Genomic DNA, 10,542 nt, shown 5'->3' with positions numbered 1-10,542 from the left:
TTCCCCTCAGCGCGGGCTCGGGTTGGCGGGAGATGAGGGGGAGGCGCCGGCGCCGCCATCTTAGAGGCGGGCGGAAGGGGCCGGACCGGCCGCCAGAGGAACCCGAGAGGCAGCCCGGAGACGTGGAAGCGCCACAGCCATGGCTACCCCGAAAGCCTCCGTGGCGGCTGGCGGGTCCTCCTCGGCTGGCGGCGGCACGAACTTGCTCTTCTCCTCGTCGGCCACCGAGTTCAATTTCACGGTTCCCTTCATCCCCGTCAGCCAAGCCCCTGCCCCTCCGCCTCCTCCAGTTGCCGCTGCTGCCGCCGCCGCCTCGGGGCCTGGTCTCCTGCCCGCAGGTAACTCGGCTTGGACATCTTCGTAGGTTCCCTCCCCCCCGCCACATACACCAGGGTTGCTTTTCTGTGGGTTACCCGCGCCCGAGGGACTCGTGGGCAGATGAAAACGCGCGCCCGTTTGTTTGCAGGTGGTGTCGCCCATCTCCCCGTTCCTCTCGCGGGAGACTCGCCAACTGGGCAGATAGGCACGGGAAGCTTGTTTGTGTGAAAGTGCTGCCTTTGGAGGGACTTGGGAGGGAAGTGGCTTGCCTGCCTCCGAAAGGAAGCCCGTGATCGAGAAGGTGTCGTGGCTTAATTCGTGCCGGACGTCGGACCCGCTAGTGGCGTCTATGAGCCGGAAGCATCACCGGCCAAGAGCCGCCTGCAGGTCTTTTACCAGTTGCTCTTGATGTGAATGGTCGCCTCTCAGCCTTTCCATAGAGATGTCACACAGGCTCTGGTCCTGTTCTCTCCTTCCCTATAAGCAGTGCTTTTTTATTATTAAAAAGAAAAAATGTTTAGGTGTATTCTCATTCTGACTCAAGAAAATCATCATTTTATAGTTCACATCGCGAAAAATAAGTACAGTAAATGGACAAAAGTACAAAGATTCACAAAATGTTTAGGGGTATGCGTCCCCCTGCATCTGCCTATAAGTTGCCAGATTCGAGCATCCGATGACTGCAGCTCGTAAAAGTTTACATAACAATGAACCAGTAGGTCTTTTAAGGAGCCACTCTGCTTCCTACTGGGTGATGACAACGAATTTGGGGGTGAGGTGGGGGAAGGGCATTCCCAGTTAATAAGTATTGTTTCCAGATTGAGTTGGGCATTTGTGTATACTTTTTCTTGAAACAAAGGATTGGAAAGCACAGGCATGTTATGGTGGTGATTTGTGGCTGGGAGAACTTATTGATGATGGGGCTTTGGGGAAGGGAGTAGATTATGGAGGGTCTGTAACACTGAGAAGCATGGGAGACTAGCACAGGGATGTATGGAGATTAGCCTCCAAATCTGATGCCTGGGAAGTTGTTAATGTAACATCATGTTTGTTTTTTTAAAAAAGGACCCAAGGGGGATCCTGGAAATTATAGGCTATAGCATCGCAAACTAGTCTTGCTAAAGATGAAATAACTAAGTATATAAAACGCGGGTTGCGCTGTGAGTAAAAGCCTCAGCGCCTAGGGCTTGCCGATCGAAAGGTCGGCGGTTCGAATCCCCGCGGCGGGGTGCGCTCCCGCTGCTCGGTCCCAGCGCCTGCCAACCTAGCAGTTCGAAAGCACCCCCTGGGTGCAAGTAGATAAATAGGGACCGCTTACTAGCGGGAAGGTAAACGGCGTTCCATGTGCTGCGCTGGTTCGCCAGATGCAGCTTGTCACGCTGGCCACGTGACCCGGAAGTGTCTTCGGACAGCGCTGGCCCCCGGCCTATAGAGTGAGATGGGCGCACAACCCTAGAGTCTGGCAAGACTGGCCCGTACGGGCAGGGGTACCTTTATAAAAGAAAAAGCCTTGCTGAAGCAGAACTAACCTGGCTTCTGCAAGGGTAAGTCCTGGCTCACTTGTCAACCTTGGCCCTTGGGGAATGGGAGTGGGGAAAGGATCCAGTCCATTGGCTGGATTCAGTTCCCTATCCCTATCTTATAGTGGTGAGGCATTTCCTAGGGGCAACATTTTTTGAGAGAATACTAGGTAGATCTTGAATTAGGCCAGCTACATCCTTAATGATTCTGCTGTACTAACAGGCGGGTTAGAGGATAACACTCTTAACACTGATTGTGGCCACTGTTACTTGGTGCTTGGCTGCTGAGTGCATTCTGTGTTGTCCTGTAATTTTTAGTTTTAGGACTGGTTTTTTTGCTGATAACCATGCATGATAAAGGCAGGGATGCGGGTGGCGCTGTGGGTAAAAGCCTCAGCGCCTAGGGCTTGCCGATCGAAAGGTCGGCGGTTCGAATCCCCGCGGCGGGGTGCGCTCCCGTTGCTCGGTCCCAGCGCCTGCCAACCTAGCAGTTCGAAAGCACCCCCGGGTGCAAGTAGATAAATAGGGACCGCTTACAAGCGGGAAGGTAAACGGTGTTTCCGTGTGCGGCTCTGGCTCGCCAGAGCAGCAATGTCACGCTGGCCACGTGACCCGGAAGTGTCTCCGGACAGCGCTGGCCCCCGGCCTCTTGAGTGAGATGGGCGCACAACCCCAGAGTCTGTCAAGACTGGCCCGTACGGGCAGGGGTACCTTTACCTTTACCTTTATGCATGATAAATGCAGATACTGAGCACACATGGTAACAGGCAAACTTGCCTGTTTACACCTGCTGATCAAGTTCATGCTAAAAGAGCATTAAAGAGAATATAATTACTTATGCTGAAGTTTGGGGAAAGTTTGTCACTGGGTGTTTTCAAACTCCTCCAGAGAGTTGCAGTTCTTTGTGAAAACAATAACAAGCTCTGTGCTTCGTTAATCCCTCAGGCTGGATTCTTGATTATCTTGTCAGTGTGGGAGCCCTGGCATCCACTTTCATTTTGCCTTAAAGTAGTGATCCAGTCCTCACTACTTTTTATTTGTGCTTAAGAGCTTTTTAGAGTAGGGTTTGTTTATTTGCATGTCTTGTTCTTTTCATCTTGTTCTTGTTGAAGATGATGTGACTACCTTTGATGATAAAACATTTGCTGGTGTGAATTAGACAGAAGTCCTACCTTTTCTGTTCTTCTAATAGGGTAAAATTGTGGATTGTGATTTCCCCCCAGACCTCTTAGGAAAAGCAAAATGCTTCATCTTAGACATTGCTACAGTGGTTCCTTGGTTTAAGAACAGCTTAGTTTATGAACTACTCGGATTAAGAATGCTGCAAACCCAGAAGTAGGTGTTTTGGTTGTGAACTTTGCCTTGGAATAAGAACATGTTTTGCTTCCTGTTGAGTGTAAATTGAGTCCCCTGCCCCTATGGGAAAGCATGCCTTGGTTTAAGAACAGACTTCCGGTACGGGTTAAGTTCGTAAACCAAGGTACCACTGTATAGACATTGATATGTGCATTTCAGAGGCCTTTGGAAGCTTGGATTCCCTTTCGGCTAGTGCGAAAGATTGCAGATGAAGGTTATGTTATAGCTAATTATGTTTGGGAATAATCTGCAATTTATATCTGCAATGTCATTTGAAAATTCTAGGTTTATGTAAGAGGAAGTAGTTCAAAAAATAGTATTTGCTCTAAATGTGTTCGTGTCTAAATGTGACAGTAGTGTAAAAGGCAGAATAGCAAGACATATTAAAGAGCGGAAATAAAATAACAACACTGCAATGTTTGACAACCTGCTTTGAAGTCTCTCATTATTTGTTACTATTTGAAGTAATTTTCAAAAGAAAAGTATACAATTTATCCAGGGGGAAGGATGAAAGCACAGTTCTAAAGAACTGAGTTAAATGTCTGGGCAATTAAAATTCACCTGCAGGTACAGACAATATATATATAGGGATGCACATTGACAGTGTGTATTCCTGCATGTATCCCAAATTGGCAGGCTCTCTGAATCACACCACACTGTTAACAAACACCTGGGAGAAATGTTAAAAGCACAATACACTCAGAATGTGTTATTTTTTAAAAATGTATATATTCCTATTCAGTAAACATGTATCTAAATAAAGTGTTTTCACAGTGCTTCCAAAAAATGTTAAGACTCATGATTTGTAAATATCAGACTGGAAAGAGTCCAGGGGCTGGAATGTCACCACTGAGAATACATCTCTTAGAGTGGCATGCAAACCACTTGAAAGCATGTCTCAGAAGGTTCTTTTAAGTAATGATGTATGCATAAGCCTAACACATTAAAAGCACTAGTGAGTTAGTTGGCCAAGTGATTTTGTCAATTTAATAGGTGATTCAAAACTCTGCTTTTGGAACTGAAACCAGAAAACCTTGATACAAGGAAAAGTCTCAGTTCTCCAAGATAATGTGCTGCAGTGAACAAGAAAGGAACGGGACTGGATAAATTTTCCTATTTGGGGGGAAATGTTTAAAACGGGCAGTACTACCAATAGTTTCTCCACATAAGCTTCCCTTTCTTTCAGTAATCCTTGTATCCTTTGTTGTAGACGATACGGCTGATGTTGGTGAAGAAGACAGCTTCCTGGGGCAGACTTCTGCAAATCCTAACCCCCCGCCAACTTTCAGTTATTTCTCCCAAGTTCCTAGCAGCAGTGATCCCTTTGGAAGCATTGGGCAGCCATCCTTAGGCGCAACATCCCCACCCCAAGCTGGAACATCTGTTTTCTCTAAGACTTCAGCTTCTCTCCCACTTCTGCCTGGATCACAAGATGGGCCAAATGCTTTCTCTGCTCCTCTTTCCAAATCACAGCCTTTTAATGCGCCACCTGCTTCAGGAATTGGTTCATACACTGGTCCTCCACCAGCTGGCTTCTCAACTCCTCCTCATGCCATATCACAGCAAGGCTACAACCCATATCGCCATACTACTTTAAGCAGTAGAGCTAATCCTTACATCACTCCACCACAACTTCAACAGACACAAACACCCACCCAGAACGTTCAGCCTCCAGCCTCTGTACCACCTATGCACATGTATGCGACTCCAGGGACACTGCCACCGGTATGGAAAGTGTTTTTTAGCTTTTGGAATTGGTATAAAACTTTTAAGGTTCTTCTAGTGACCCAGCTTGCCCTGCCCTGCATCTTCCAGCACCTCCATTAGTTCCAAGTAGTAATTACTAAATTCAGGGGGAGGGAAAGAGAATTGGAAAAAATTGATCAGATAGAGAAAATAAGAAATGGCAGTATTTTAAAGTATTAATTTAGTATGATGAACAATAAGAGTTATGCTACAAAAGCTTCCTTTTGGAACCCTCTAGAGTCTAGACATTCCCTGAAACTTTACAGAACACTGCCAGATCACAAAGCAAAGATAAAATAGGAAAATAAGATTGTTCTTGATTATATGGAATATTCTTAATTTTTGTTAATAATATCACTTCTAGACTGCTTTTCATTGAAAAAGTAGAAATAAAGTAATGTATCTATAAAACAGCACCACTATAGTACCAGAATAATTGTGAACTGGCATAAGCCATCAGGGAAGAGAGTATTGATGATATTTAAGCAAATCAAATGATAGACCTTAGAAAATATTTGACCCAAATATTTGACCCAAACATGCGTACACATACAGACACAAATTAGGTTTTGCATTAAACTTGATAACCTACACTGAATTGGATGCTGATAGAGGGCTTTGGAGAAGGCACCTCACTCTGAATCAAGCTTGTATTTAATGACATAGTAATCAAATGTATGGAATGAAGAATCTCAGGATCATTTTGTTGGATCTGACCAATTCTAGAATTTAATAAATGTATGATAATTACATGATCAATGTAATTTGGAGGGCAGTGGATTTTGTGTTTATAATAACCTTTTAAAATTAAGAATTGTATACATTTAAACTGGTTTCATTTTCAGTTTTCTTCGCCTCAGTCAGCATTGCCGCCTGTGACTCCCATGTCAGCAGGTCCTTTGGTGAAAGCACCTCCCATCTTACTACATAACCAATATGAGCCAGTTCAGCCCCATTGGTTTTACTGCAAGGAGGTGGAAAACAAGGAGTTATGGATGCCATTCAGTGTCCTAGATTCTACAACACTAGAGGAAGTTTACAACTCTGGTAAGGCCTCTGTGCTTTTCATTTATGTGATGACTTTTTGGCTTTGAAAATAAAGAGGACTAACAAATTGCTGATGATTTACAATGAGGAGGCAGAACTACTAACCCGTCCCAATCTAGTACCCTCCAGACATTTTGGTCTGCAACTCCAATCAGCTGCAGACCTCATTACCAGTGTTTAGTCCAAACATCTGGAAGGCACCAGGCTGAAGAAGACTTTTGTATACATTTGCATATATTTACATATTCTTATGTTGGTGTTTCTTAAATGGGAACGTGATATATGTTCAGTTCCACATTCAGATTTCAGATTGACTTTTGTGTATAAATCCCATGTCCTATTTTGTTTTCATATGCAGCTCTTTGTTTCATTCATCTTGGCAACTTCTATGTGAGCAATTAGAAAGGCATAGTTTCATGGTAGCCAGTTCACAGAACTGTAGAAATGGAAGATATCCCAACTAGGGTAATCTAGTCCAAACCCCTGGGATTCAAGAATCGCAACTAAATAATCCCTGACAGATTGCCATCCAATCTCCTTTAAAAAAACCTCCAATGAAGGAGAGTTCCCCACCTCCTGATAGAATCCATTCCATTGCCATACAGCTCTCAACTGTCATAAAGTCATTCCTAATGTTGAATCAGAATCTCATTTCTTGTAATTGCAATCCATTGGTTTGGGTCTTCCCTCTGGGAGTAGCAGAAAACAAGCTTGCTCCATCTTCCAGGCGGCAGCCCTTCAGATATTTGAAGATGACAATAATATCACAGAATTATTGCCTATGAGAATGCTTGTGTATGTCGTATACTGCCTACATTCAGATCCACACCAGTGAACGTAGTGGAACAACTGGGGAAAGAGACATGCAGGGACAAGTCTAGAAATCTTTCAAAAGTGCCAAGTTTCCCAGTAACACATTTGGTTTGACCTCTCTGTTTCATTGTTCTAATATAAAATTTGAAGAGAAGGAAAAGTGAATATTTCCTTCTTGTTTCTAAATATGCATAAGTTTATCAGTTGAAGGATTCCAAGCTAATAAAACATTTTTTAATGCTTCTAGTGCAACCTGATCCAGAGAATGTTGTCCTGAGTACTGACGGAGGACGTTATGATGTTTATCTCTATGACCGAGTGAGGAAAGCTGTATATTGGGAAGAAGAGCCATCTGAAGTGAGAAGATGTACTTGGTTTTATAAGGGAGATCAAGACAGCAGGTTTATTCCTTACACTGAGGATTTCAGCGAAAAGCTAGAGGTGAGTGTTCTTAAATTGGCTGAATAATAAATGTGTGTGATGGCTTACTGAAAACTGGAATTTGAAAGGGCTCAGATTTTATGTGAAGATAAAAAATACTCACTGTGGAGTGTTGATAAAATGTGGAAGAAATCCCGGTCTGCATTATTGCTATTGTTACTGCTGGTGGTGTTGTACAATGACCAACATTATTATTATTATTATTTTGCATCTGAAATACTGTTGTAAGATCAGTGAAGTGTGCTTCATCCTGGTTATTCACTGATATTTCTAATAAACATAAAGGAGGTTAGGGTGTTCTGCACAACCACTATTTGTCTTTAAATGGGGTAAATTGAACTTTATGTTGATGTTCAACCTACTCTGAGATTCAGCCTCAGAGTAGCAGAATATCTAAGGCCTGGGGGAAAACATACATATTCCTTTTGCTCCTACTCTGTATTTTAAAATGCAGGCCAACTTGGGAATTTGGGTTAGCAAGCAGGCTAGAAAAACACTGAATAAGTACATGGAAACAGTAATGTACACAGTGGCATTCAGCATTGTTTGAATAGATTTCTGCTCATGTGTTATGACTTCCCTCTCCCCCCCTCCCCTCTGTGCCCCCACCACATGCCCCCCCAATCTGTACTGGCAGCAAGCTGGAGGGATCCTCCAGAGGAGGTTTCAAGGACATGAGGGACTACAGAGGGGATCAGAGGATGGGGAAGTTCTGTTGTGCAAGCTAAATTCAAAATATTGGAGTTTTGATGCTACAGGATTGTCAATAAATGAATGTGGTATAAGCTGTTTACGGCACTGTCCTTTGACATGACATCTTGATGCTTAGTTTATTTATGATTTTGCAAAACTGTTTCCCCCCCCCCCCCCCAGGCAGAGTATAAGAAAGCTGTTACCACAAATCAGTGGCATCGGCGACTGGAATTTCCAGGTGGAGAAACTATTGTTATGCATAATCCTAAGGTAATAAGAATTTTTATTGCACAATAGCATTGCATGTGTGGGTTAGAGCAGTATGTGAAACTCAGCGTAACTTGAGCTTCTGTTCACGGAAGGTGCCTGCCCCCACTTCCAATTTCTCACAGTCTCTTCCTCAGTGCCACAACTGATCCCACTCTGCAGGATCTCCTGACCCTTGGGGGCTAGAGATGCAGAAGAGTCATTCTCCACCCACCCTGTTCCTTGAATGCACCTCTGGTTGCAACTCCCAAGTGTTTAAATGTAGTGTGTTGTCCACTGATTTTTTTCAGGTTATAGTTCAGTTCCAGCCTTCTGCAATACCAGATGAATGGGGTACCATACAAGATGGGCAGACTAGGCCAAGAGTGGTAAAACGTGGAATTGATGAGGATCATGAGGAAATTCCAGATGGTGAGTGGTTTAGGACAGAGGGCTCTCATATTAGCTTATTCCCCCCCCCCCTTTAATAAATAATGGGGTAGAATGTGGGCCATACGTTTTCCATGACCTAAGTGTAGCAGAGTTTGTTGGACTTTTCTGATTTGGTTGACTTTGCCAGCAAGGGGCCTAATGAGGTAGTTCCATGGAGATAAATTCATAGAATCATAGAATCATAGAATCATAGAGTTGGAAGAGACCACAAGGGCCATCGAGTCCAACCCCCTGCCAAGCAGGAAACACCATCAGAGCACTCCTGACATATGGTTGTCAAGCCTCTGCTTAAAGACCTCCAAAGAAGGAGACTCCACCACACTCCTTGGCAGCAAATTCCACTGTCGAACAGCTCTTACTGTCAGGAAGTTCTTCCTAATGTTTAGGTGGAATCTTCTTTCTTGTAGTTTGGATCCATTGCTCCGTGTCCGCTTCTCTGGAGCAGCAGAAAACAACCTTTCTCCCTCCTCTATGTGACATCCTTTTATATATTTGAACATGGCTATCATATCACCCCTTAACCTCCTCTTCTCCAGGCTAAACATGCCCAGCTCCCTTAGCCGTTCCTCATAAGGCATCGTTTCCAGGCCTTTGACCATTTTGGTTGCCCTCCTCTGGACATGTTCCAGTTTGTCAATGTCCTTCTTGAACTGTGGTGCCCAGAACTGGACACAGTACTCCAGGTGAGGTCTGACCAGAGCAGAATACAGTGGCACTATTACTTCCCTTGATCTAGATGCTATACTCCTATTGATGCAGCCCAGAATTGCATTGGCTTTTTTAGCTGCCGCGTCACACTGTTGGCTCATGTCAAGTTTGTGGTCAACCAAGACTCCTAGATCCTTTTCACATGTAGTGCTCTCAAGCCAGGTGTCACCCATCTTGTATTTGTGCCTCTCATTTTTTTTGCCCAAGTGCAATACTTTACATTTCTCCCTGTTAAAATTCATCTTGTTTGTTTTGGCCCAGTTCTCTAATCTGTCAAGGTCGTTTTGAAGTGTGTTCCTGTCCTCTGGGGTGTTAGCCACCCCTCCCAGTTTGGTGTCATCTGCAAATTTGATCAGGATGCCCTTGAGTCCATCATCCAAGTCGTTGATAAAGATGTTGAATAAGACCGGGCCCAAGACAGAACCCTGTGGCACCCCACTAGTCACTCTTCTCCAGGATGAAGAGGAACCATTGATGAGCACCCTTTGGGTTCGGTCAGTCAGCCAGTTACAAATCCACTGAGTGGTAGCATAGTCAAGACCGCATTTTACCAGCTTCTTTACAAGAATATCATGGGGCACCTTGTCAAATGCCTTGCTGAAATCAAGGTAGGCTACATCCACTGCGTTCCCTTCATCTACCAGGCTTGTAATTCTGTCAAAAAATGAGATCAGGTTAGTCTGACATGACTTATTTTTCAGAAATCCATGCTGACTATTGGTGATCACAGCATTCCTTTCCAGGTGCTCACAGACTGTTTGCTTAATGATCTGCTCCAGAATCTTCCCTGGTATTGATGTCAGACTGACTGGGCGGTAATTATTTGGGTCCTCTCTTTTCCCCTTTTTGAAAATAGGGACAACATTTGCCCTCCTCCAGTCTGCCGGGACTTCGCCTGTTCTCCAGGAATTCTCAAAGATGACTGCCAGTGGTTCTGAAATCACATCTGCCAGTTCTTTTAATACTCTTGGATGCAGTTCATCTGGCCCTGGAGACTTGAATACATCTAGACTAGCCAAGTATTCTTGTACTATCTCCTTAGTTATTCTGGGCTGTGTTTCCTCTGCTGAATCATTTGCTCCAAATTCTTCAGGTCGGGCATTGTTTTCTTTATCGGAGAAGACTGAGGCAAAGAAGGCATTGAGGAGTTCAGCCCTTTCTGTGTCCCCTGTTTGCATTTCACCATCTTCTCCTCTGAGTG

The 10,542-nt window shown here is 44.3% G+C and overlaps 1 protein-coding gene across 1 annotated transcript in view; it reads left to right on the top strand.

The window, feature by feature from the left end:
- Positions 1–23: 23 nt before the first annotated feature.
- Positions 24–10,542, top strand: part of SEC23IP (SEC23 interacting protein) — a 31,825-nt gene continuing 21,306 nt past the window's right edge. The window contains exons 1-6 of the mRNA XM_053389034.1: positions 24–338; positions 4,405–4,919; positions 5,786–5,987; positions 7,048–7,241; positions 8,115–8,204; positions 8,492–8,612. Of these exons, the coding sequence (XP_053245009.1) occupies positions 140–338; positions 4,405–4,919; positions 5,786–5,987; positions 7,048–7,241; positions 8,115–8,204; positions 8,492–8,612 (1,321 nt within the window). The 5' untranslated portion in view covers positions 24–139. The remainder of the gene's footprint in view (positions 339–4,404; positions 4,920–5,785; positions 5,988–7,047; positions 7,242–8,114; positions 8,205–8,491; positions 8,613–10,542) is intronic.

The sequence above is a fragment of the Podarcis raffonei genome, chromosome 5 (genome assembly GCF_027172205.1).
Source record: "Podarcis raffonei isolate rPodRaf1 chromosome 5, rPodRaf1.pri, whole genome shotgun sequence".
NCBI classification, from domain to species: domain Eukaryota; kingdom Metazoa; phylum Chordata; class Lepidosauria; order Squamata; family Lacertidae; genus Podarcis; species Podarcis raffonei.
The sequence above is the reverse complement of the archived record's forward strand: the minus strand, read 5'-3'. Positions and strand labels throughout refer to the sequence as shown.